The sequence below is a fragment of the Anarhichas minor genome, unplaced genomic scaffold (genome assembly GCF_050575085.1).
Source record: "Anarhichas minor isolate MPS153535 unplaced genomic scaffold, ASM5057508v1 ptg000024l, whole genome shotgun sequence".
NCBI lineage: Eukaryota > Metazoa > Chordata > Actinopteri > Perciformes > Anarhichadidae > Anarhichas > Anarhichas minor.
Genome location: NW_027466470.1, coordinates 8,659,609 through 8,687,297, shown reverse-complemented (window position 1 = coordinate 8,687,297; position 27,689 = coordinate 8,659,609). Strand labels below are relative to the sequence as shown.

Sequence of the window (27,689 nt, the reverse complement as noted above, 5' to 3'; positions counted from 1 at the left end):
TTTTTTAAATAGAAGCTGAGGTACAATATAACATCTCGGTGAGTGATTTCTTTTCTTACAATATTTATATTAGGATCTCATTTTATTATGGCTTAATATCCTGATGGACATACCAATGCCAGTTGGTATGTTGGTATGGCATGTCATGAAAATAAAAATGCTTTTAGTTTTAAACGTCATGTTCCAGTTAGGTTATCTCTCACAGAAATCAGATGAAAGTCATATTATTTACACAAGGATTATTTTTTTTTTACTTACAAATTGGAATGTTTTCAAAAGACATATTTCTTGGCAAATTAGTTTTTAACACACGTCCAATATATTCATTGGATTTTATTTCTATATAGTTCACCAAATATTTACTTAAACTCTAAGAGCTGGGGCACATGCAAGTTTTTAGAGTGGATTCGGAAAGAAACAATATTATACACAATAATAATAATAATTACAGTTTTATCAAAAAGCACTTTTTTGTAGCACCTTGAGTGTTTTGTGATTCTGCACAAAAGCACCTCTGTGGTTGTATTCAGAGCAGCACCTGGAGCATCCAGAGAGGGAGGCATGGTGGGAGGCGAAGGACAAGGGGAGTTTAGTGGATCCTCTCTTTGTTGCTGAAAGTGCGCGGCTGTCCGCCACGGCATCAAATGTCCTTTTCCTGATGTCAATCCCATTACTGCATGTAAGTTAAAGTCATGTGATTCTGGCCCTACAAGGGCGAGGAGTAGTTTCCCCTGGTCAGCGACTTCATGACAGGGCCTAGAGGCACTCTTCGTCTCCGGGCTTGAGTGGATCTTCTCGGCAACAAAAGAAAACACAGGTTTTTTGCTTGGCAGGGAGAGAAGGTAGGATGTTGGATCTCAGCATGTGGGTGTTAATATTTACCCTCTGACCCTGTCCTTCAGCGGGGAGTAGGTGTGTGTCTAGCCTAGGAAACAGACGGGGCCGACCTCAAAGCCAAACCTCTGGTTGGATTCCCCAAAGTCATTCAGCATGACGTCAATGATGGGCAACTGGTCGATGCGGGGAGTATTGATCTCCATCACTGTCTTTGAATAGCCCTGCTTCAGCTGAGAACACAAAGGACAGACAGTCATTTAGTAAGGTGGTGCAGTATCATTCACAATCCTTTAGGGGACTTTAGTAATCATTCAAAGAAAAAAATGTTTGTCTTCAGATTTTTCTGTAAAAAAATCACCTTGAAGAATAAGTTACAGAAAATTAATGAATTTCTGTGGAGATATTGATTTTACAGACAATCAACCAACAACCGTTTTGATAACAAGCTTCTGAAATGAGAAAAAGTCAAAGTATAGTGTGTCACAAAAAAAGTAATGGTATAGTACTATATCATAAAAACTAAAAAAGTCATGTTATAGGTAAGTATAAGTAATATGAATTCATATTATAAAAGCTATAAAAAGCCATGTTGTAGTATGTCATTTTATTTCCTAAAACTCCAATTAGCGGTAGACTGCCTCTACACTGTACAAACATTGTTGTATGACAGTCAGGCTTGTTTGTGAGGATGAGTGGGATTTCATGGGATTCAGAAAAACATTTTTTTTTGCAAACTGAAAGTCAGATAACGAGTATTTACCGAGCAGCCGTCCATCAGAGGCTTGATGAAGGGATTATTGTCGTAAGACATCTCCTCATCGTTGGAGCCCAGGAAGCGCAGTGACTTGTCATAGTTGTCAGCCTTGGCGTCGTACCAGGCCACAGACTGATGGCAAATGTAGGTGAAGTTCTGCCGTGCCGAGGAGCTCAGCAGCTTCAGGAAGGTCATCTGCACTGTGTTGATGGTGTTTTCTGCCATGTCATTGTAGTTCAACTAGGGACAGAGAGAAGGGGAAAAGGATGGAGAGTGAGGAGGGGTGAGGGGATGGTTTGAAATCAAAGTTGGAGAGGAGGTAAATAGGAAAGGATGAGAAAGGTAAGGTAGGGAGGTGTATGACAGGGAGGCAGTGTAGGAAAGCGAGAGAACGGTGGGAGAGAGTTACAATCATTGAGACAAAGTGAAAATGGATGTGAACATCTACAGGTAGGTAATAGAAAATAAAATAAGACATTTAAAAGTCATGTGGGGTAACTCACAATTTTGCCACGTTTAAATTCACTGAACCATGAACCTGCAGACTCCTTGGGCCAGTTGGATATTCTAACCTATATGATAAGAAAAGGTTAAACGACAATCAGAGGACCTTAAAATGTTTCACTTTTGCAGTAGCTGTACACAGATCTTAATTAAAATAGCTGCAAATAGCTCCTACGTGATTTTTTTTTTTTTTTACTGAACACGCCATTTGTTTCAGGTCTGTATTTAACAGATGCTAACGTTTGCCCGTTACTTACTCCTGTGGATTTCTTATCTGGGTGGATGCAAGTTTCTCCGCCTGCTGTGAAGTTACAAAACACTTTAATGGAGTCTCCGATACAGCCCTGGTTTGGATCAATCCAGTATTCACCTGCGAGAGAGAGAGAGAGAAACAGCCGTGAGACAGAGCCAAGGCAGGGGTGAGAAGCACAGATTTGGCCTCCTAGAGAGTGAATACGACTGTTATTTAATGTCCACATCATCACAGCTCAGCTATTTGAAGACACACTAATGTTTTATGTATGTCAGGTTTTGTGAACGTGTCCACAAGGCAGTTAAAAACTGTTGTTTATTATTTCCAAAGTAATAGCTTTGGTTTACAGCTGCAATGAATCAATCATTTGATCAAAATGTTTTAAAAATGCATTAATCATTTAGGTCGTTATTCAGACAAAAATGACAGACATTTACTATAAATGTTCAATATTGGTTGTGTTGCTGGATCAGTTGCTTCAATAGATTAGAGAGTTCACCAAATGACATCATATAATAATACAAAAACAAATTGCGACTCAAGACTGTTGTGAAGGGAATCTTTAAAAATATAAAAGAATGACCACAGAAATAAAGGGTGTGCGAATTTCTGCATTCAATCCAGCAAATAACATAATGAAATGCTTTGCTGTAACAAAACATTTAAAACACGATGTAAAAACCTGTATTATTACAGCATTAGTTTTTACGATCGCATTTAGTTTCCCTAATAGTGACCTAAAACTTTACAATTCATTTATTTTTCATATTTTTGTTACTGTCTAATCTTTGATTTATGCTAATGTTTTTAAAGAGAATATTAATTACAAATGAAGGAAATTCCTTTTTTTAATCCAAAGAGTTTCTCAACCCTGAGTAGTGCCGGTCGTCTTCCTCTCATACATCCCCAACAACGTCTAGAACTAAGTACCCGGAGAGGTGACACGCAGGACACAAAAGAACTTTAAACATCACTTGCAGCTGCTTATAAAAGTGACAAAGATGAGCATTACAACATGTCTCATCAACTCCTCTCCCTCTCTTCAGGATGTTGGCAGCTGCACAGTAAGAGGACGCTTAAAGAGTTTCAAGTGACTAAATTAAACTCAAACTGTTGAAGTAGAGCACAGAGTAAATGTTGTGACAGTTGGCCACTACAACTATAGACCGAGTTCTACTGTTGATGAATTCTGCCTCTGTCCTACCATCTGGATAGTCCGGCTGGCTGAGGTGCAGGTCGTTGCAGGTCCTGGCAGGGTTGTCTTGGGTGCCGGCGGGGAACTTCATGCGCTCGATGTCCTGTTTGAGGTTGTTGAGGGATCCGAAGACATCCTCCATCCCCTCCATACCGACGCCATCTACGCCGTAGTCTGCTAATGCCTCGTCTCCCTGCATCTCAGCCTGCCGCCTGGTCCTTCTGGAACCCTGCTGGATGGGCAGCGGCTGGATGATGTCACCAGGTGGACCCTGAAACGCGGAGGTTAAGGTCAAGCACATAATTACTATCGATTTGTCAGGGGTTGCTTTCCGTAGCATGTGCAGCCTTTGTCAACTTAAACATTGGCTGTTGAATCAGTTATTTTCATGATTCATTGTTTAGTCAAAAATAGTGAAAAAAATGCCTTCAAATTTCCCCAAGGCCATTGATACAACTAATTGTTTCTACTCTAGTGATTGCAGTGTTTAATCATAATGCTATAGTTAATGCACATTCAGAGCATTTTTGGAGTATAATGTGCATAACAATAATGCTTGGTTGGAGCTATCTAAAGACAGTAAACGGGTAACTTACAGGTTGTCCAGGTGGTCCAATCAGTCCATTGTCTCCCTTCTGACCTGCTGAACCCTGACAGAAGACAAAGTATCGTGGTCATAATTAAAAAGAACCCCATTCTCATAAAGCACATGACGGGCAATGTAAGGCTTAAAACATTGAAAACATAACTTACATATGATCCCTTTGAACCTTTCTGTCCTTGAGAGCCCTGTTGAAAATAAAATATTAAGAGATGAACAACAGCCACGATGAAAAAAAGTTTGAAAAATGTTTTGATCAATAAAAAAAAATGGAACTTACAGAAATACCGGGGGGACCAGGAGGGCCGAGAGGACCATGGGAACCACCAGCACCCTATGACAGATATTAGATCACATTAGGCTAAATAGTGGTATTGTGGGAATATGACCTCCAAGTCTCAGAAGGTCACACTTTTAAGAATACATTTATGCAGCGCTATGACTTTATGAGATTCACATTATAGTGGAGACGATGAGTATATTTTAATAAAGCATACTCTGCCTGACACTTACAGAATCACCCTTGCCACCGCCAGTACCCTGAGGTCCAGGCAATCCTCGGTCTCCCTTCTCTCCAGACTCACCAGGAGGTCCAATTAGACCGATAAGACCCGGATGACCCTGGAGCAGGCAGAGACGATAATAAAGAACAACGAGGGAGACAAAAGCATAGAAATACATTTTGAGAACAAAACAATATTTGTACTAATTACGTATATGTATATGAAGCAGCCTGTTACATTAGCCCTTCAATATTTATTCCAGTATATTTGCCCTCTCCACCTACTGTAGTAATGTTTACAGAAACAGTCTGACCTGTAGACATTGCATGCTTTAGTTCCCTGCTGTATTTTCTCTTTTTACATATTTATTGTCTTTCACCTACTTGTTCGTACATTATAGCTAAATGTTAAAGTTGAATTTCTGTTCATTCATCATCTGCAGAAAATTAAAGCAGTTTTTCACAGCAAAACCAAAATGCATATTTTACCTTAAAGTTCAAGCACAATGTCTGGCCGGATGACCACAGTTCTACTCTTATTTCTGCCTATAAATAATTAGTGTGTTTATGGTGGTCGTCATATTTAACAATGGTGGTCTGTCTCGGCACCTGCTGTTTGGCAGAGTTATGGTCCGACTACTGCATGCTGGCATTTAACCAATGACCATGACAGCGATAATATTACTGGACTCATACATATTCATTCAGTGCATTAAATCACTGTGTGAAAGCACAAAGCAGAAGCTTTCTTTATCCTTACAGGGATAGACTCAACAAAGAGATAGAGGCAACAGGCCCGGCCGTTTGCTTACTTTGGCAGCTGCAGATAAGGTGCATAAGCAGATATGAGAAAATACACAATAAAGCAATTTGAGATTAGCATCGTAATAATATCTTACCTTCTCTCCCTTCCATCCGGAGTCACCTTTCATACCAGGAAGTCCAGCGGGGCCCTGCGGAGGGAAAGAGTCAGTTTGTGAAGCATAACTAGCAGTGAAACGAATACACACAATGTCACAGATCTCTGCATTGGTGGTGACGCTTCTCCATTCCTCCTTCAAATCAACTGTATAACATCAAATGTAATGTCTTGTCTAGCCAACAGTCAAAGAGTCATTCAGCTGACTCAGCTAAATTATTCAATTATCAAAATAGATACATTTTCTCTGAATCGACTAATTGATAAATCGCTGCAGCTCTACAATACTGTAATGTTATGACACCAAAATCTGGTATATTTTAACATTACATATGTTTTGTCCACAGATGACCAATGTCCCTTTAATGGCTAAACAGCAACATAAGACCTTTTTAATAAGGAGTGAGCAGGTGGGAGAACATGTCTTACTAAAGGTCCAGGAGGGCCGTCTTGACCAGAAGCACCAGGCAGTCCTTGCTCACCCTGAAAATAAAGAGAAATGAATTACAGTATTTGGCTAATAACACGAAAATAATCTAATTACTAGATTTAAAAGATACAAAACTATATTTTAAGAAGCAAAACATGTTCAAAAAGTATCCATGATACTAACATTCATTTTCAACCATGTAATCTTCTCCATACAGATGAATCGAATAAATTCCATGTGTTGTTCAAATGTGAAACCTGTGGCATAACAAAGTTGCAGATCTTTGGCAAAATGTACTCACAACAGGACCAGGAATTCCACGCAGTCCCTCAGGACCAGATTTTCCAGCAGGCCCCTGAGGTCCCACAGGTCCAGTTTTCCCATCAGGACCCTCGGCACCAGCTTCTCCCTGTAAAACATCAGCACAAAATAACAATTGGTCTGGGCACTTAAAGGTATTCTTTGGTTACAGTTGTTAGTAACAAACTAAACAAACTAAACTAAATGTTGAAAGCATTTTCAAATAAAACAACTAAAAACAATGAAAGAAACCAGTACGTCCTTGTGCAGGAGATACAAACAAAAGCAGGACTCGCTCTTAAAAACGTTGCTACACAGTGAAACTAGTACTCCACACAGTATCTTGTTGTGTATGGTCACATGTCTCTTCACTGATGGCACAACGAGAACTTTATCCAACTTGATAATTAAAGCAATCCTGCAAACAGAAGCCACATTGTTCAATGTTTTGCAATGTTTTCCTTCCACACACACACAAAAAAAAACTCGGATTGGAAGGATTTGAGGATTTGAAACATCCCAACAGATGAAATGTTACCAGATCTCATCTGTTGTTTCTGAGCAGGAGAAGCAAGTTTTGATGTATTGAAGTTCCAGAGATGTCATGTTGACTAGGGGAGGAGGAGGAAGGGATTAAATTGCTCTGACAACCAATTAGGCCTGGATTTAAACTCGAGGATCACCGCGCAGGCGATGTCTTGTCTCCATCAAATCAACTCTAATCCTCTAACTCGACGTGGACAGAAAGTGCACTTTGTATGTGTGTGTGTGTGTGTGTGTGCGTGAGGGATGGAGGACGACAAAGAACAAGCGAGGGTACGTCTGATAGTTATCAGGCTTTCTGTCGGTGCTTTTCTTTGAACCAACTGATTTGCTGACAAACTATTTCTTTCAGGCATACAAAGACATTTCTAATTTGATGCTCTTCAAACAGAGCAAATTCAATGTTATGGATTTTAACAAAGCAATCAAATCTGCTAATAGCCTCAAGAAAACTCACTGCTTCTTTGGTGAAAACAATTCTTACATTTTTTTACAGCTATACAGGATCTGCTGTGAACACATCAATGTACAGCTAAACAGGATATTATAGGAGAGGTTTTAAATCGATGTTACTGTGCCCTTTGTACTCGTCTATTGGACATCTATCTGTTCAGGCATTTCATGGGAGGAAAGAAAGGCAACCTAAATACTTCACTTGCAAATGTTTTATGAGGAAGAGAATGCATTCGATATGCTTGTTTAACCTCAAGTATATTGTATAAGTTTCTTTCTGCACTGTACCTTTGCTCTGGTTTATGCTCTTAGATGCTTGTTTAAAAAAAGGAGATGCACTTATGACGTCTGGTGACTAGTAGTTCTCTTGAATACCTATGTTGAATAATTTGTAAAAGTCCAGACTGTTGACAACTTACCTTTGATCCCTTTTCTCCTTGTCTGCCCCCCTGACCTGCTGATCCAACAGGACCCTGAGGAAACAACAATACAAGATTAGTTTGCATTTATATCATTGAATTAAAAAAAAACAAACATAATTATTCTCTAAAAGGGACATTTTCCAACATTTGCTGACAAGCGGTTGTTTCGTGTGCATACTAATTGTTCGGCTGATGCGTACCCTGACCTTGAATCTTTTCAAAGAGAGAGGGTTATGCAGGACCAGGCAACATCAGTGCGAGCACATTGCCCTACATTCCAAACATACTGGGCTAAAAGCACATCAGTATTTTCACCAAACAGCCTGTGGTCAAAACCTTGTAAGTGGACTGTCATTTGCCATTAGACACCACAATCAAATAGACCCAACAAAAGCCACTGGTCTTCAATGTAGGTTATGAGCCCTGGCAACTGTGTATGTGCATTAGTGAAAGTGCATATGTGTGTGTGTGTGTGTGTGTGCGCCCGTGCGTGCATGTGTGCTAATGTAGTCAAGCAGCCACATGCATCAATGAGCACCAAACGTGAGTCAATTTTGACGAGCTATTGGGAAAGAGACTAACCCCGAATCACCTTGGTGAAGGATGAGAAATCATATCGCTAAGTCCATTAATATGTTCTGTAGCCTCTGTCACCTGGATAGTATCCCTTGGAATACAAATTGGGGGTCTAAAATGTGCTTACCTTAGCAACGTTTTTTTTTTTTAAATGTACGACGGAACAGTCCAAGCCTGCATTTTAATTTCAGCCACATAATTGCATGAAAACAGGCAAACTAATGTGGCATGTAGATATTTTTAGACATTTTACGATGATGCTACTGTACTTTATCTACCCGGTGATCATCTTCTCTGCAGTACTGTACAGTATCTTACCACAAGCGGTGGTCATGAATGTTGGTCAAAATGGAGCTAGTTTTATCTATCATATGTACAATATTTAGTTAGTCCAGTGGTTGTTGACAGTGGGCCCCGTCCAGTACTCTGAGCATCATCTCTGCTAAAGTACAACAAACTAAATGAATGTACTTTAAACATCAAAGTTTCTATTCTCTCATGCCATATTGTGCCAGCCTTTCATACCCTACATTAATGGCATGTGTTATTGTTAATTGCAAAACATTATTAGAGTAAATGGATTGCATTGTAAAAAACGCCATGCTAGAGAAATGAAATGATGTCGGCCCAAGTCTGATGTGACAGAAAGGGCATTGAGTGCCAGGAATTAAAGTGGCAAGTTCATTTCCTGACGTTAGCAACAGCAGACGTCTCACTGCTTTGCATTCACATTACTGCAAGTCAAACTCACGATACATCCAATACTCTCTTACAGTATGATCTTTGTCTGCAATTACTGGCTATTCCAGACATTCTCAGAAGCTTAACTAAAGGGCACAGTTTCCTATCAAACTAAAACTTAAAATCCAAACATACAATAGTGGGTAAAAAATAGCTTGCAAGCCTGTAAGAGCATTGCGAATCTAAAAATAGAGAACATCTCAAGAGTGTAGCAGAAGTTTCGTCTCATGCATCATTTTTGGAAATGTACTCACCCTTTTGCCTGGAGGTCCTGGTACTCCAGCCTCACCGGACGGACCTGCAGGGCCCTAACGTAGAGTAGATAGACCATTTAAATACACTTCACAAAGATTGAAGAGTTTTGTTTTATTATGAAATATCTACAATCTTGCAAAAACTGATTTTTACAGAATTGAACATATCGTTTTTTTGGTCTTTTTCACACAGGTTTCACCATATTGTTGCTACACATGCGTCACTATTAGCATGATCAAGTGAATTCCAACACAACTGAAATTGAAATGTACAATAAACTGCAACATGATATCAAATGGCGCTGCTAGTTTTATTTCCATCATTTCCCTTAATGTACAAATTCTCAGATTTTTAATGTTTAAGAAAACCCAAAATTAAATGACTAGATACTCAAAATGCTGCCAACTACAGCTCCTCCACATTCTCAGGTTACTTCACAAATTAAAAAAAGTTATCTTGCTGTATTCTTGCACATGATTGTGTGTATGGGAAATTCATTTTAGCGTTTGAATGTGACTGGCCGGATACTTTTCATTTTACTTGGCAAGTTTTCACAACTTGAGCTCGGGTCAGACTTACAGGTTGCCCAGCATCTCCATCGTCTCCTTTGTCACCTGATAAACCGTCAAGACCCTAAAGCAAAATGCACAAATGACAACACTAGTCAGCTCTTGTACTGTACTCACTGTATGTACTGAATGCCATTTCACATCACAGCTACATTAACGGCACATTCAACACATTTACATACAAACAATAACAAAAAACATGAAAAATCAAGAATGCCATGTTAAAAAGAGAAAAACAAGAACTTATGGGTAATAAAGGCATGTATTGCTACTCGCTAAATATACATAATAATAATAAATATAAGATTGACTGAGGGATAAATGTAGCACTTACAGCAGCACCAGGCTCTCCAGGGGGACCGGGGTCTCCTGGGAAGCCGACAGGACCCTGCAGACAGATCGAGACACAGAGAAGACTTGAGCTTGACTCAGATATTTGACATTGCCTCAACAACTTGTCTGACAGCGGACAGCTGGACTGACTAATGTGACACTGTATTCTGCAGCTGACAGCTTTAATAATGCATCAGTCATGGCTGTGTGTGTGTGAGACATACAGGGTTGCCCTTGGGACCGTCATCTCCAGAGGGTCCGCGGGCACCGGCGGGTCCAGCAGCTCCAGGTGGGCCAGTTTCTCCCTTCTCACCAGATTCTCCTCTGGGTCCCTGAGGGAAAATGCATCACAAGCTTGTCACCATGAAGAACACACGAGGGCCATTCACACACAATAGCATAAGGCACGAGACATATGTGTTGTCAAATCTGTCTCTCCATCTGGCATTAAAACAAAAAAACTCAAAGTATTGTTCTTAGAGCTGAATAAAAAGAAACCAAATAGTCCACAAACAGTCAACACTAAATAGTCGTATCATCTTTTGTTTTGCTTTAGTAATAGCAGCAACAGTGTCTTTAAAGTGTTGGCTTTGACTAAGAGCCGCAATTGGAGCATAATTACAAAACCACAATCGTTAGTTGGCCCATTAGAGCAGAGAGCTTCTCCAGTCGATGCCAGCACGGCAGCTTTGAAATTGACCTCAATGTGAAATGCACCACTAGCTCTATCTGTCACCGTAAACAAATGCCTGGCAGCAGGCGGATACATCAATACCACCTGATGGACTAAGACTCAGGGATTGTGATTGGCGCATACCTATAACTAAGGTGAGGCCTCTCTGGTCTACACAATCAGTGCTTAGCCCGGATCAATGGCACTGCTCCGAATACCTCATCATGATTTATACAACTGGAAAGTAAAAAGCTGAGGCTCTTTTGCAGGCAAAAACAGTACGCTGCGTTATGAAATTGATGTTGTGCTTATTATGTGGATTGATGCGGGAGATGCCCATCCAAATTAATGTTAAATTAATTGTGAGAAAGTGGGCTTCCTGTCATCTAGGACTAATTATGGTGACATGAAACACCAGACCGTTATTCTGAAAAACTCCAAGCTATTGTCACACAAAATAACTCGGAGCGTATTCTGACTTCATATCTGATATCATGAGTGTTTTAGCATGACACTGTACTTACTCCGATACCAGACTCTCCATGTGGTCCTGGGTTGCCAGCTTCACCGTTTTCTCCCTATGACATGACAGTGAAAATGTGGATTATCACACCAGATAGTGTTATCAGGTGGCCAGCATTTTGTCTGTATCTTCGACTTTAATGTCAAACACACAAACTGTGCATGGTAGTGAAATGGCTGCTTCCTTCAGGAGCACAAAGAGAAAACAAGACAAAACGAAGGAAATAAAAGGAATGTACTTTAACAAGCACTTCCACAATCAGCTGCTCTTACCTTCTCACCAACACCTCCCATTGCACCAATACCACCAGGAGGACCTTGAGCACCCTGTGGATAAATCATGACACTTAGCGATTATCCAAAGAAAGTAAGATTCATACAACAGAAGTGTGTGCTTTTTTTTAAACAAACTTTGTTTTTATTATTATAAGTACAACTGATGCCTTTAAAAAGAAAACAATTAAATGAAAAACAAACTTACATTGGCTCCGCTTGAACCCTGAGGGCCTCTGGGGCCAGGAGGACCATGTGGACCCTGTCAGCAAAGATAGACGTTATGTGCGGTATAGTAGTATTGACAATAATTGTTTTCTTTATAATGCATAAGGCAAGCCTAACATGTGCTCAACATTACAAAACATTTAAAAAAAAATCAATCCAAAATAATCACTTGGTGCTACAGTATAAGTGCTTTCTTTTCAATTGGGTATCAGAACCTGAATCAGACTTTATTCACAAATTACTTTAATTTACAAATATACAAAAACTAAATATATCGATTAAGTTTACAGGGAATTAAGAAAGCAGAACAGAATACAACTAAACATTTGGGACACATGCATCCCGCAAACCAACTCTACAAAACTGGTAGATAACAGAAACAAACTGCATGGAAACAAAGCATGCAAAGTGTTCACCAGCAGAAATGTTTGTGTCAGTACATCTTCCACAGACTTCAAAAAAACCTGCCAAGTGGCTTCGAGGAGTCGCCAAACTCAGCCACGAGCCAAAACTTCAGAACAATCAACACAATTTCCCCACCTCTCCAGGTCGTACACGTGAATACAATGCGAATCGCTGCAACAGAGAGAAAAGTCACTGACAGAGCTGCACTCACCATTGCTCCAACGTCTCCGTTCTCTCCCTTCTCACCAGGAGGGCCGGGCAATCCCTGCAAAGAAGACAAACACTCTTCAGAACAAAGAAAAGGGTCAAGCGAGGCGGCAGAAAAACATTTTTTGCTGCTCATTAACAGGTACTAACAGATGATGCGTATTGAACAGTGAGCTTTAGGATGCAGTGTGATGGAAAATGCAGAAGAACCTCTGAGTGTAAACAGACAATTAGTCAAAAAGGACACCTATTGTAATTAAAGGGTATGGGAAGCTTGGGTATAATCAGCCTGTGTAAATTGCAGGGTGGGAGCTCCATCCATCTATGTCCGCTGGAAAGTGGAAACAAAGAGGACGGTGCAGGTGGTATGTATTATCCAGTTTTGGGATTCAATCACGTTTGACTAAAACAGTTTGAATACAGCTCGGGAAGGAGCTCTCATTTGCTATTGTAGCTTATTGTTTATCTGCATAATTGCATAATTTGTTGTGTTGAATAAGCTGCGATGACGGAGCAAGCGGCAGTTATGATAAGTTACCGCGAAACTGCAATGGCATGGATATCGATCATGGAGATCACATATGTGTAGTTTCAGCCCATTTAGTTTGATTTAATGTACCTCTGGAATGGCCGAGAAGGCTAATCTATAACAGAGTCTGACTGGGACTTTAGTCACAGTGATAAAGCAGGGTAGTGACAGTAGCAAAATAAAGCAGCAAACTATTTCATGCGTTATGTTTGGATGTGATGAGCTCTTGATCAATGCTCAACTTGCTACGCTCTTTTGTAAAAATACATGTACTAATGGATTAGCAGGCCAGAGAGAAGAGCTGTGTTGTGAGTAATATTGACATACACACGCACACACAGACAAAAACGCACACAAAATCCGCACACAACTACTCTTATTTGCTCATATATCAGAGCAAATAATAAACAAATGTTTACTTATGATTTGGCATTTCCTAGCCATGAACTATAGGGACAAATGTGATATTAAGTCTCCTCTTCATCCACATCTTAACCTCTTGATCTGAAGAATTCATCCACTCAGCGAGGACTCCATTATTCCACGGCAAACACAGCCCTAAATGATGGAAGCCATTCAAAGCAAAGCCATTCGTTCCCCATAGTCAAAAATCATTAATGCTACAGATAATTGAATTGAAGAGCTGAGCTCGCAGTGGTTGCTGCCATCTATTCAAGGGCAGCTTAGCCAAACATAATTAAGAGTGGAGATGGAGTGCATTATGCCCAATTAGAAGCCAATTGCACTTAATAACAACGCTATCTGGCCCTATTGACCAGCAGGGCTTCTCTCTAATTTCATTCTCCACAAGTCCTTGGCTAATTGACTTCTAGATATTCTAAAATGTGCCGTTTCTTTATTCATTGCCACCAATGCAAGTTTCTTCAACTTCAGCTCATTGGCTTAAATGAGCCAATGCTCTGCCCTGTTGCTCTTCTCTTCCTCTGTTGCAGTTTGGAGGAGAAGGAAGCTGAACAGAGCACAGTGGTGTGGAGCAGAAATCACATTAAGCTTTGTCTTCATCTCAGAATTACACCTTTATGGGAGAATTTAAAAGCAAACACAGAATGTACTATATAGTTAATTTCCCAAAGTGAGACTATCACTGTTCTCCAAATCACATACTTTTTCTTTTAACTTTTACAGCAGTACATGCTGCAGCTGTCCTTACAAAGTACTTTTGCATTCAATTGGGACATACTACTTCATTATAACATTGTACATTGAACTTTGATCTGTGTTGGTCTGAATAGCCAGAAAAGCTGGCTTGCATACTGCAAAATGTGCCTGGATGCAGTAGGACATCCTGGTATTTTTGGCAATAGTATGGTAGTATGTTTATCGGAACTCACAGTATATAACGTTTGCTTAACGGCAAAAAGTGTAGGCACAAGAGACAGTTACACTACGTTCTCACTAGCATTTATTCACTATTATCTTGAAACAACAGTAAAAGTCTAGTAAAGTCAGTGAAATGACTCAGCAGTATCCGTTACACAGTAATATCTACATAGAGTTTGCTGATATTAGTTAACATTAGCCCCCACCAGATACCTATTATACAACACACTAAGTTGGGTTTTTATCTGCACAACCAGGAGTGTATTGAATTAAAGAAGGGTGCACTTTTATTTGTTATTGTTTTTAGTTTTTGCAATTTGCAAGAGTAAGAATGTGATACCTCTCTCTCAAAATGTACATACCGGTAGTATCATTTTAATACCAAAAATGGCTGCTAATACTCTATTCCAGGAAAAACACTTTCTACAAATCAATGAACGTCTACCATTAAAAATAAGATAAATCGCCACAGATCAATGTTTGTTGAAGTGGAAAATAAAACGGTGGGTTATTTATTGGTAAAAGCCCTAAAATATCACTCTTCTGCAAAGCATTTCATATGCATAGTTCGTGTTTGTATAGGCAGGGTGTAATGTGGCTAGACAGAATTTTTGTTAGGGTCACATGTTTGATACCTGACAAAGCAGATGAGTCCATCCTAGTATTCAAAGCATCCCGACTGCCTCTATTCTACAAACCCTCTAGGAAATGAATACTGTATGAGTATTGCAATCTATCTATTATGAGATAAATTAATCCATACTATACATTGATTAAAATATCTGATTGAATACAGGCAACCACAGGATGGTCTCATATTTGTCCTGGCTGGGAGCACTGCAAGGAAGTGGTTTACTGCATGATAATGTGATGTAGTCTGAGTGGAAAACCAACGGCAGTCAGTCTCCACTCCACCATTAATGGAGCGGCAAAATGCCAAATGCAAAATGTTACCGGTGGTGATGGATTTTGAGCACTGCCTATGCTATGCTATCCTGGAGGGGGGGGGGGGGGGGGGGGGGGGGGGAAGCATTGTTTGCCCAGGAGCAATGCAAAGTGTTATTAGGAGTCAAGGCTGCATTAATAAATTATGCTCTGTTTTGATGTAATGTAAATGATGTAAGGAGAGGTGAAATATTGTCGGTTTGGAGGGACTCGTTCTACTCCGCTTAGCTCTGAAAGAGGGAAAGCTATGTGTGTGTGTGTGTGTGTGTGTGTGTGTGTGTGTGTGTGTGTGTGTGTATATAAAAGATGTAGACTTACCTGGAGTCCGATGGGTCCTGGTAGACCGGGGAATCCTCTGGCTCCCTCGTCTCCCTTCTGTCCAAACATACCCTGCTGTCCTCTTGGTCCAGACTCACCATCACTGCCCTGTAGGAGGTCAGAGCACATTAAATCTAAACATCTTTATTCTGATCTACCATTGGCCAAAGCTTTGGCAAATGCAAGTCCACAAATACTGGTATCTATGTGGAATTTCTCTTATGGGATTTATTTGCCCTCTTAATCCTTTTCAAGGTTATGGAGCATAGCTCACAGGGTAGAGGGTAGGTCGTATTTAAACACAGATTAGGACAGACAGTTTACCGGAATGCCTCTTTCTGAAGGTTACTTTTGGCAATTTTACCCATCCATCAATCATCTACACCCACATATTCTTGCTAAGGGTCATGGGGCGGTGGAGCTTTTCTCAGCATGCACCCTGGACAAGCCAGTGCGCTCAGGGCTCACGCATTGCCAGGCATTTGCACTCACAGGTCATTTAAAATTTGAGTCAACCTGCACATTGTTTGAGCAGGGAAAGTTATGTTTGAGCATTCGGATGACAATGCAAACTCAAAAACAATAAGGACAAGGGTGAGGCAACAGTTCTAGCCATGGATCCACTACGGTGCTGGGCTACCTGAGGAACCATCAGTCAGATTACCCAACCTCTTCATCAGAGAATGCGTGATACAGTAAACGATAGCCACAGGGTTATGGTAAACAGTGTATGTGAAAGATGCTGACTTCCTCTGTGAAGTCAGAGGTGCATACGGCTTCAGAGGATAGTAAGGAGGGACTACAGGGAAGGCGCGAAGTGCTGACAAACTGGGAGTTTTCAGTTCAAACGCATGTCAGCACTTTATAGTGCTTGTGGAGCTCTTGCTGAGCCCTGGGACATGTAGGCAGCCTCAGGCACTGCTACTGAATGCAGAGCGGTTTAGACGGAAATGGTAGGTGATTACAGGTAGCGCGGGCACAGCTTTGAACTGAAGAGTCAGAGACAAGGTAGACTAAAGTTTAGAGAGGCTTTAACCGAGAAAAAAGTCAAAAATCGGACTGCCCTCGGAGAGATCAGAATCAGAAATGAGTGTGCCTGTCGAGTGTTTGTCAGTCACTGTAGCAACTTTCACCACAATCTTTGTTAAAACAGTGGCGCTCTTTGATTGATGGAATTGGATGGAACTGCCGAAACAACATGGAAGAAAGCCCCAAGCAGTTTTCATGACCAAAATGCGAAGCTTGGTTTGCGTATATCTTGCTTCTACAACTTCTAATGAGAAGTATATTCTCCAGGACTGACGAATTGTATATTTAAAAACTGTTTTCTGAATTAAAGCTGTAACGGAGTAGGAACCACAAAGGTATGTGCATTCAGCACATACTGAAGTTCTAATTAGGAAAATGCTTTCTTAGGGGCTTTAATCATCATAATTCAATGCACAATAACTGTGAATGTTTCATTTTCTGGACTCCGTAGTCATTTCTATACGGGTCTATCTAAAATTTGAAGTGTAGCTGTAATTGAATGAGATACCTGTGGCTATAAGAGATACTTAGGCCAGGAGGCATCACACACATGCTGAGGCAAGTGTAATATATGACTCACCTGAAGTGCATCAGACTTATTTTATGTTTAGACTGCCCCTGGAAAATATCTAAGTGGCTATTTTTTTTTTTGTTTGCCTCGTTATGTTATTAACGTTTTCATCACAAAACTGTGTTTTTCCACTGCCAAGTGACATTTCAAAACATTTTCTTATACATTTGTGTCTTTTTATTAGACACTGTTGAACACAAAAACACAATTGATTTATAGAAACGGATGTTTACCACATCCTGATGAAGATCAATAATGTTTGATTCCAACTGCTTGACTTAAAGAGAATACCGGTGAATGAGCTGTTGTACACCTTGTTCAGGCTTAGCTAAAAAACAAAATTGGATCATTCATTTCCCCTGCAAACACCAACATGTTTCCAGGATTGAGAGGTGAGGTAGATAGTGTAGTCAAAATTGATAACAGCATCAGGACTTGCAATAATAAAAAGAGGGCAGATAATGGTGAAATTACACAGCACGAGTCAGGTCTCAGTTATTAAGGCATGAATACACATGAGCAGACTGACTCACCACGATAAACAACTGTTAAATAATTTCTTATTCAGCCTGGGTGCACTACCTGCTCGTGGCAATCCGTCTCACCCGGTCTATTCTGGCCCCCACAGAGCCCCGCAGATGCTGAATTTTTGCTAGAATGGTTGTTAAGGCCTGATAATTTAGAGCAACGAGATCTCAGTTGCCCTCAGGCCATCAGCTATTGTAGAAACAGGACTGTTTCCTGTTGTGTTAATGAGATAGACGAGTAGAGGATGTTCTGCAGCATACAAGGCAGCATGCTCCGCTAAAACGGGGTACCACATGAGGTAATACAGAGAAAAGATGTATTGCAAAGCAATACAAATTCCAGATTCGAAACTGCAGGGAAATTGATTACTGGGTGCTCAAACTGTCTAAAAGGACAAGCTGTTAACGAATGTGATGACAAGAATCTATGCGGGGGAACCCTGCAGCAAGTAATAGTTGGTATTAAAATTAAAATGATTGAAGAAAACTGTAAATGTGGAGGCATGCAAGAAAAGCAAATAATCAAAAAACTGAGAAAAGTCTTGATGAATTGAAGTTAATGGGGGCTGATTATGACTTCCATTAATAAAAGTCAACCAAGAGTGTGTAATAATATTTGACGGGGGAAAAGTTGACGTTGGGAGGAAACCATACTCACAGCTGGACCAGGAGCTCCGACCACACCCTGAAGACCGCTTGAGCCTGGTGGACCCTAAAAACATAAAGAGCAATGGAAAGTTGTTTATTGGTTGCTGGGATCCCCTACTACTTGTTTGCACTCACACTTTAAGCACACGGTAAGCAATACACATTAAGGAAACACAGCAGCAACTCAGATAATATGTGATATGCTGCAGATTGTTCACGGCAAGATAACCTCAGATGAGGTCATTGTAAACTGTGTTTACTGTGTTCTTTGATTTATTCAGCTCATATGATAATTCAGCAAATCCAATTTGTGTTCTTTGTTCAATTAGCATGATTTATCATTCAAAACTCTTTGCCTTAAAAAAAAAAGAAATTAAGGAAAAGTAATAGAGAGAGAAAATAAAGACTCACAAGTTCACCGTTGTCTCCTTTGCTTCCCTTCTGTCCAGGTCCGCCAACTTCTCCCTGAGGTGAAACACAAACAGCAGAGCTCACATCTCTCTCGTCCATCTTAAAAGGCTTTCGCCTCCCATGTTTAGTTAAAGTCCAATATCTTAAAGTGTCACCTCTACCAAGAGTGGGTAGTAAATATTTCTCAAGAGATTCTAATGTGATTGGCCCACAAAGACCTTTGCCGAGTGTTTGCAATTAATTGATTGGCTCCCTGTCTAACCCCATTGGCACTATGATTGACAAAATGGTGTGATGGAAGACGTGACTGGGATCGGAGAGGCCCGGTGGTTACAAATGCAAGGACAGAGATCTGTGGTTCAGTGTGGATGTGGGATTCGCTGGTCTGAAGGTAAACTGGGTATGTATGTACACTATTGACTTTTTCAGTACATGCTTGTCGGATTGTGTTCACAAATGTTTTTAATGCATCCAGAGTGTGCTTATTTACTGAATGCAATGATCTGATATTATATTATCATTTTAGGCTTGGAGGCCAAACAGAGTGACTGAAAAAAAGTAATTGTTTGTATGCAGAATGTGTGTTTTCTATATATATATATATGCACTGTATGTTAAGATTGGAATACATGTTTATTGAGGCAACTGTGCAGCAGCCTTTGTGAAATAGCCACGTGGTGTCATTGCAACAATAGACAGAAGTACAAAAGTACCAAAAACAGCATTTACATAACATCTTCACAATTCTAGACACATTTTGAAGATACTGACAGTAGACATGCGTTGTATTCTTTGATGTTATCATTGTATTTTCCTCTTTTTCATTGAACTACATTGTTCTGATCTCATTATGAAGGAGCTGCTGGTTACAGATGGTGAAATGTTTAAATCAAGGATTACGACAGTAGAACATCTTTACTCCACCTTGTCACCGTCCTCTCCAGGGGGACCCTGAGGACCGGCAGGACCAGGAAGACCAACAGGACCTTGAATGCCATCACGGCCAGCAGGACCCATGGGACCTTTCTCTCCCTAAACACATTACAACCATTGAGAAGTGTCACATTATCATCAGTCAAATCAAAAATGTTCCTCAAACTTAGCAGTGTAAAAGTAAAAGTGAGAACTGAGCGAGAGTTAGAGTACTCACAGGGCCTCCTTTTTCTCCAGCAGGGCCAGGTGGTCCTTGGGGGCCATTGCGTCCTGTCAGACCAATGGGACCTCCGGGGCCAGCAGCGCCTCTCTCTCCAGGAGAACCCTGTCACCGAAGAACAAAGACCCATCAGTCACTGCTGCATCATGTGGCAGCTAACTGGAGAAGTCAATTTCTAGCAGGAAAGCTGAATGTCACAAAAAAATGTGAAAAGCATGAAAACTCTGACTTCATAGGAAGGCTGCACTAATGACAGACATTTTCTAAGACTACCTTTTCAACAGACTATGGCCATTATAATGTGACGTCTCCTGAATTTTTACAGAACAAAATTGAGGTTACTCAATGAAAAAGGCTACCCTTTACACAAGGACGCTAAAGTTTAAAGCCGCTTTTGCAATAGGCACAAATTAGAATATATACAATACAACCTTTCCATTTCATTACTTTTGAGAAGCAATAATAATGTAACCTATCACTGCAGTAAAAAATCAATACAAAGAGAACTTTAATAAAAGTATATAGACTCTACTGTAAGCCTCAAAGCATCACAAGGACGAGAGCTGTGCTGATGAACGGAATATTATCTAACTAATAGGATTCCGCTGCTCTCCTCTGCTAAGGCCTTGTGGAAGGTCTTTCAATTCTTTCCCACATCAGCGTGTATTATTATTACCCCACTTTTCACTGTGCTCAGGTGGGTGCTCATCACTGTCTAGGTGACCCAAATCACATAAACTGTGACTTCATCTTTGAGCAGCAGTTTATTGCGGCATTCTCCTTCTTAGGTCTCAGGCTGCTTTCAAATAAAACGTGCATGTGTTCAAGCCAAAGACTCACCCCGATGCACACATGCACACAGTGATTCAGCTGTTGATGGGAGCTGCCACCTGGCACTCATGTGCCTGGCCCATTTCATGACAGACATTGCCGGTGACACACACACACACACAGCACCAAACTGTCACCCCCAGCCTGCCAACCTGCCCGCCAGGACACGCATACAGTCGCTCACACAAATTTCTTTGACTCATATAACTTTGCATTCTTTCTTTCTGCTTCTCTCCCGCTCATTTCGCCCATGTTTTTCTCCCACACATGTGATTCTCTGGCTTAAAATCAAAGCTGCAACAGAAAAACTTTGTGTTTGTGACTGAACTTGTTGTATTCAGGCTTTCGTTTCTTTTTTTCTGTGCAGTTTCTTGGTGTTTCTCTTTCAAACACACACACACACACACACACACACACACACACACACACACACACACACACAACCCTCTGAAAAGACTATGAAATAGCAACACGCAGCACTCGCAGACTTTCCCACAGCACAACAGCAGCTCAATCTCTGGCAGGAAATCGATGGAGTAAAATATCAGATCTCTTGTGTGCGTGGGCATTGCACAACCGCCTCCTTTTCAAGGAGTTTTTTTGTCAAACACTATCAAAACAGTCTATCACATGTTTCCATCCAATGGCTCACTTTCAAGCCAATTTAAGTGAACTATCTAATTTCGCAGTGGAAATGGTTTCACTCATTCAGAGAACGCTCCTCTTCTTCGCTTTCATCATCTTTTCATCCGTGCTCTGCATATCCGCCGTCATCTAATCTGGTGGTGCTCTGTCGCTGGTGAGCAGGGGCAATTATCGGGAGCCTGCGTTTAACGCTTGAACAAAATGTCAGACAGTTCAAAGCGGCCTGTCAGTCAGCTTTCTGTTCAGATTCACCCACCGGAGCTCACAAGGCTTCTCATCACATATATCACTAAATGCAGGAAAAAGAGTGCCCTCCTTATTTATGGGTTGCAGTGCGACTCCTGCTCCCTTTCACAGCCCAATACTATGCAACAGCAACAGCACAGTTTATGGCTGCAGCTACAGCATCTAAGAGGATGTTGCTTCCTGTGATAGGTGTGAAGGGTACATCAGTGATGAAGTGCCCATAAATCACGGAGAGAAAACGCCCTAACTGTATTGAGTGTAATTATAACTGAGTGGAAAGTTTCTCTCGAAGTAGTGGTCAGATGAAAATGAAAAAACAAGACACTTTCTCCGTAACTACTAAATGTGAGAGGAACACATCTAAGACCAATCAAGTGACTGGTATGAAACTACTGTAGTTGTTAAATTGGGCAATTAAGCGATGATTAGGCTATTCTTCAAGGTAATGTTGTTGATACCTCTCGTTAATTTCATACCTATAAGAATATCAATCAGCATAGTGTTTCTATCAAACCTCGGTACACTAATTTATAGCCCTCCGATTTTGAACTGTTTATGTTCACAGAGAAAACAAATAAAAAAATGACATTTGACATTTAATATCATATTGAATACTAATTGACAACTATTGATTTCAATCATATCACCCTGCCCTCCTCTACCACCCGATACACTGCAGTTTACATAATGCGTGCGGCTGAATGACCGGAGAGCAGAGCACAACATGTGCGACTCCATTTTCCAAAAGCACGAGTCACTTTTCACCGTAATCTCTGCGGCAGGAAAGACGGGGTAACCATAGTGACGGGCTACTTACGAGGGGGCCGGGGGGACCCTGAGGCCCTTCTCCTCCCTTTAAGCCAGCTGGACCCTGAAAGCAGAGGACAGGAGAGGGTTAGGTCTCGTTCACTGCAGGCTGAGCTCAATGCCATTCATAGAGCAGTGATCACAGCTGTCAAATGGGCCTTTAAATGTTACTGTGTGCGTGCATTTGTGCACACGCGTGGAGATATGCGTATACGTATGTATGTGCAAGTGTGTGTGTGTGTGTGTGGAAGGCTTAGATCCAGGATAAAGGAACTAGCAATTTGTGTCCTATATTCAGAAACAAAAAGGGAGGAAATCTTTTAGTAGTTACAGTAATTATAGTAGCAACTTTCTTTGTATATTAGTGATAATGTTATCATGACCAGAAGATAAAATCAAAGTTGATAAAAGTCTCTTGTTTTGACTCTAAAGTATAGTTTTCTAACAGAATGCCTTCCAGATTTTATGAATGTAAAAGCAAAGGGCAGATAGACCATGTTGCCTTCTTTGAATTTGCACTCACAAATCCCTGTTCAGGGATCAGCTCCCAATTTACTGAGGCAGCAGGTCATTAAAGGGTCAGCTCGCCCAATTGAGCTTTTAAGCAGCTGGGTGTGTTCCGCAGGAGTTCAGTCGTTGGATTTGTTGTAATTCACCGAACTCAGAAAATAAATAGAACAACAATAATAATTTTGTGACACTGAAATCCTTATTAATGACATAACAAGATTCATAACATGTACAGACTGCAGCAGAGAAAAAAAAAAAGACTATTACTTAATAAATTATGATATATCCTGATCTGTGGGTATATTTATATTATCAATGCAAAACGAGTCCTTCAATGAGCTTCAAAGGAAATGAAAAAGGGAAGACAATGTTCTGAAGCCTGCGGTGGGCCACAAGTTCAAGTAGCTATCTCTGGACCCCTGTCATCTCCTCTGGACCCCAACCGTTGAATGGCAACGCCTGTGCTGCTGAATGATAGCACCAGGAGCCTGAGATTGCATGTGGAAAACACAATTCACCAGAGGCAGTAAAGACTTTCATTATAATAACTAATTTACAGGCTCCGACAGAGCCAGGGGGGGGGGGTGCAGTCGCTGCCAAGCAGGCTCTCAGTCTCTACCTCCCCGGGTTCCACATTTCAGCATGGTGCATTAGAAGACTGGAAGGATCTTTCTTTGCCACACACGAAAAAGGTTATTTATTGGCTCGTATATTGCTTCTGTGCCTTTCCTCAAGAGTGTGTATGTGTGCGCGCATTAATCTATTTTCTTCTCTTTTGGATAGATATAAACTTGTGCGTGTGCTTGCACTATTCTCTCAGCAAACGGAAATGGATTCACTTTTTTACGTTCTTGCTCATACAACAGGTGTACATGTTTATGTATGTTTACGTCTGTGTGTGTGTCTGGACTTTAAGAAAGAGTGGGAGGCTCCATTTGCTCGTGTAGACTTTGTGTATGTGTGTGTGTGCTGCCTTTATGAAGAGAAAGCCATCCCTCTGCACACATGGCACAAACATAACGGTGGTAATAAGGCTAGGCTGTGTTGTCGAGTACTCTCTTAATGGTCAGCCTTGAAATCAGCTTCAGCCTTAGTCCCTCAAGCTGATCTTCAGTCAGCCTCTAACAGCCATCCGCCGCACCTTGAACTTTTTCTCACCCAGACCCACTTCTTTTGGGAATTAATTTGAGGTTACTCAGCAGGCTATAGGGTTTGTGTGATATGCTCACAAAGTCGTGGGTGTGAATCAGAATCAGAGGGCTTTGACTCACGATCGAACACAAGACACGAATTCCTTAAAGAAAAGGATCTGCAACTAGTGCAGCTCTAAATGTGGAAATAATTGCCTCTAAAATGCACAGACAACAGCAAATCACAGACATTTTACTGGTTAGCTGCATTTACAACAAGCGACAACCAACTTCAACCTTGCTGAGATTGATGATGATAAAATGTGTCAATATGTCTGGCTCAGTCCTCTCTTATTACTTTCTATGTGAGCTAGTTCTGCACCTTTCCATCAGGTCTACTGCCAAGCTTGACATTTGGTTTAACAGCGGGTAGTTAGCCTGGTAAGTGGGGTTTGGAGCTAGATTCAACCGGGTGTGTGCTCCGAATGGGATGACACACTTCTATTTTCACATGTGTATGTTTGCGTGAGTGTGTTAATGGCTGCGTCTGTTTGTTACCATGGCCCCTGGAAGACCTCTAGTCCCTTGGAACCCCCTCAAGCCAGCAGGTCCTGCCTTGCCACCAGGACCCTGAGAGCCTGGATCACCCTACAGAGGGAGAAAAAAATAGCACCCACTTTACTGACATGTGATATACTGTTAGGTCATTATTTAGCAACGTTGCTTTCGGTGAAAACAATGAGCAGAGCTGAATCTGCAAGAGCGGCAGAGGAAATGCTTCGAAAAACAATTAAAGTGATTGATCTGTTTGATAAAAGCTGAAATTATACATTATTATGTGGGAACAACAGCAAGTGATTAAGAAGTGAAGGATGAAGAAAAGATATGCCAGGTTTTAACAAGCAACCATCAAAGGATTTATTTATCTTTTAAAGCATCACTTTTTAACAATAGAGTGCACTTTTGTTAGAACGGCATACAATCTTAAAGAGAAAAGGCATTTTAAAGTTCCTATTCTGATGCGAGTTGTTAAACAGAACAATTACCAAAATTACGTCTCAATAAACACACTGCTCTACATCCCTGAAGAACTACAAGAAAATGTGCACAAATTTGGCCCAAACTTAAAGTGGTTTGTTTTCCCATAACTAATATTAGAATAAAGCTGTTACATTAAAATGCAATGGGTAGCTGGAGTGAAGGAATAACAAAGAAAAAATGTCAAAATTGCTTTTGTAGCAATGAAAATACATCTTTCATTTACCTTTCCACCCTCTTTTCCAGCAGCTCCAGGTAGACCTTGCTCACCAGGTGGACCAGGAGAGCCTGGATGTCCTCGCTCTCCGCTGGGTCCCGTCTCTCCAGTTGGGCCCTGTGAGGAACAACAGAGAGACGTGTTAAGGTCGATGTGCTATAAAAATGTGTCTTAACCTGTGTCCTAAATGAGATATGATATTGATACAGTAGTGGTACAGCACATACGATACTTAGGATATCTCACAATCAAATCATACTTTTTTGCCTACTTTTTTCTGTGGTAAATAGAAGTCTTAATGAGATGGAAGAAATGTATTTTCGGCCCACGCTTTCGGCCCAATATATCTCACTGAAGGCATTAAAAATCCTTCTCAATGCATCTGGTTTACATTCTCTGTATACAGGATTCAACTGTTGTTACAGCTACATATTTCCAAACATTTTGGTGTTTCATAATTCTCCAACAACAAGACGGATAATAAGTGAGGAGGTGGAACTGTAGCGGAGTACTGTGCCGTATATATCTACCTGTGGTCCAACCACCCCTCCAGGTCCTGGAGGTCCTGTCTTTCCTTGGAAGCCCTGAAGGGGGAAAACAGAGATAATGTTAGCTGTACACATGCAGGGTTATAAAGTACGCACTGTCTACTCTGTGCTGCACAAGATGTCAGGTGTCTGAGCCAAACAGGAAATGAGTATGCGCTGTGTGTCAGTGTAAGTTGTTCAAATGTTTCCATACCGGTGGCAAAAATGTACCTTTTGTTGGTCACGAATAAACTAATTCTGATCACTTCTTGTAAAGCGTTACAATTTCTAATACTGGTGCGCTTTACTTTCACCCAAAGAACACACTTTGTATGCCGTCCCAGTTATCTTCTTCCTTGCTATATTTTTTGTACAAACTTTCTGAGAGAGTGAAAGACCAAGTTGGGAGTGAGTGGGCACTGATGCATGATGGTCAGGGTCAAATGGTACAGCACAAAGCATTCACGGGTGAAACTACCCACTCACCGTCTCTCCTCTCTGTCCAGGATGACCGGGCAGCCCATCTTTTCCTGGCGGACCCTGGGGTTGAACAGGTAGACAGTTAAAAAAAAAATCAAGACATCAGGTCGTAAGAGGGAAAATATGAAAAGTGTCAAGGTGGACTTGTTGCAAACGCAGAGACAGTTTGACAGCAGCTACTTACGTTGGGTCCTTTAGGTCCGGGGAAACCGACGGGTCCCTGTGGTCCTTGAGGTCCCTTAAATGAAAAGAAAAGTGAATCGAGTGAGTAAAGAGAAGAATGGATAACACACAACACAACTTTAAATGGGTCTTCATATTTAATTAGATATCAGTTGCCAAGTCCAGCTTTATTACCATGATAATAGGGAAATAATGTTTTGAATACTACGTCATTGTTTCAGCTTGATACAGAGTGAAGTGCACAAAATTGAGTCTCTTCAGTTAAATAAACATACATTTAGAATTTGAAATTGGTAATCAGCAGCTACTGTAGAGCACACACACCTTTTTTATTGATTTTATTTGACAAATAGCTTTCAAATTAGCTTTATTTCTAACATTAATTATTTCACTTTGAGTTAAGATTCAAGCACGAAGCACCTGGTGTACTTTTTGCACAGATCAAACATCTATCTCATACTAACCCTCTCTCCTGGTGGACCCCCGGGTCCATCATTGCCTGAAGTGCCCTGAGGAGAAAGAAAAGACAAAGAGAGACGTTGTCAAAGTGTGAAATAGTCTGTTTGATCATGCACATTTATGTTTCTACCTAAGTTGGTACTCAGAATTGTAAAAGTAAGTGAACAAATTAACCCGTTCATTGACATTATTTTCTTTTCTGATGCAGGTCAAAGTAACATTCTGGATTTGTTCATGGTGTTCACTTTCATGTACTTTCTCTACGTCATTTTAAGCACGCCGACACATTCATTATCATCGGCGCCACCATTATGAACTCTAAAATGGTCTCGGCTCTCACCTTTGCACCTGGCTTTCCCGTTGGTCCTCTAGCACCACGGCCACCACGTGGACCCTAAATACATAGCATATAAAACAATAAGGGGAAAAAAATGACATTTTCAGTATTTTGCTCACTATTAGAATACCTAAAAAAACAACAATAAATACCAAAAACACAGAAAGTAAATATATAAACAGCAGGTCATCAGTGCCTTCCCTGCCAATCTCTACAACTCCCCACCCAGTGCATATCCCCTTCAAAAGACAACAACATAAAGCCGATACACAGCTACACTAAGGGAAGGTATTTTCATTTGAACACAATAAA

The 27,689-nt window shown here is 40.8% G+C and overlaps 1 protein-coding gene across 1 annotated transcript in view; it reads right to left on the bottom strand.

The window, feature by feature from the left end:
- Positions 1 to 920: 920 nt before the first annotated feature.
- col11a1b (collagen, type XI, alpha 1b) overlaps positions 921 to 27,689 on the bottom strand; it is a 73,130-nt gene continuing 46,361 nt past the window's right edge. Inside the window, exons 34-67 of the mRNA XM_076098622.1 lie at positions 27,381 to 27,434; positions 27,046 to 27,090; positions 26,583 to 26,636; positions 26,405 to 26,458; positions 25,922 to 25,975; positions 25,401 to 25,508; positions 24,695 to 24,784; positions 22,507 to 22,560; positions 19,965 to 20,072; positions 19,739 to 19,846; positions 18,815 to 18,868; positions 18,414 to 18,467; positions 15,629 to 15,736; positions 12,500 to 12,553; positions 11,864 to 11,917; positions 11,656 to 11,709; positions 11,385 to 11,438; positions 10,412 to 10,519; positions 10,189 to 10,242; positions 9,865 to 9,918; positions 9,285 to 9,338; positions 7,711 to 7,764; positions 6,297 to 6,404; positions 5,995 to 6,048; positions 5,546 to 5,599; positions 4,658 to 4,765; positions 4,425 to 4,478; positions 4,297 to 4,332; positions 4,140 to 4,193; positions 3,553 to 3,814; positions 2,353 to 2,465; positions 2,095 to 2,163; positions 1,598 to 1,831; positions 921 to 1,067 (exon numbers count right to left, since the gene is read on the bottom strand). Of these exons, the coding sequence (XP_075954737.1) occupies positions 921 to 1,067; positions 1,598 to 1,831; positions 2,095 to 2,163; positions 2,353 to 2,465; positions 3,553 to 3,814; positions 4,140 to 4,193; positions 4,297 to 4,332; positions 4,425 to 4,478; positions 4,658 to 4,765; positions 5,546 to 5,599; positions 5,995 to 6,048; positions 6,297 to 6,404; positions 7,711 to 7,764; positions 9,285 to 9,338; positions 9,865 to 9,918; positions 10,189 to 10,242; positions 10,412 to 10,519; positions 11,385 to 11,438; positions 11,656 to 11,709; positions 11,864 to 11,917; positions 12,500 to 12,553; positions 15,629 to 15,736; positions 18,414 to 18,467; positions 18,815 to 18,868; positions 19,739 to 19,846; positions 19,965 to 20,072; positions 22,507 to 22,560; positions 24,695 to 24,784; positions 25,401 to 25,508; positions 25,922 to 25,975; positions 26,405 to 26,458; positions 26,583 to 26,636; positions 27,046 to 27,090; positions 27,381 to 27,434 (2,778 nt within the window). The remainder of the gene's footprint in view (positions 1,068 to 1,597; positions 1,832 to 2,094; positions 2,164 to 2,352; positions 2,466 to 3,552; positions 3,815 to 4,139; positions 4,194 to 4,296; positions 4,333 to 4,424; positions 4,479 to 4,657; positions 4,766 to 5,545; positions 5,600 to 5,994; positions 6,049 to 6,296; positions 6,405 to 7,710; positions 7,765 to 9,284; positions 9,339 to 9,864; positions 9,919 to 10,188; positions 10,243 to 10,411; positions 10,520 to 11,384; positions 11,439 to 11,655; positions 11,710 to 11,863; positions 11,918 to 12,499; positions 12,554 to 15,628; positions 15,737 to 18,413; positions 18,468 to 18,814; positions 18,869 to 19,738; positions 19,847 to 19,964; positions 20,073 to 22,506; positions 22,561 to 24,694; positions 24,785 to 25,400; positions 25,509 to 25,921; positions 25,976 to 26,404; positions 26,459 to 26,582; positions 26,637 to 27,045; positions 27,091 to 27,380; positions 27,435 to 27,689) is intronic.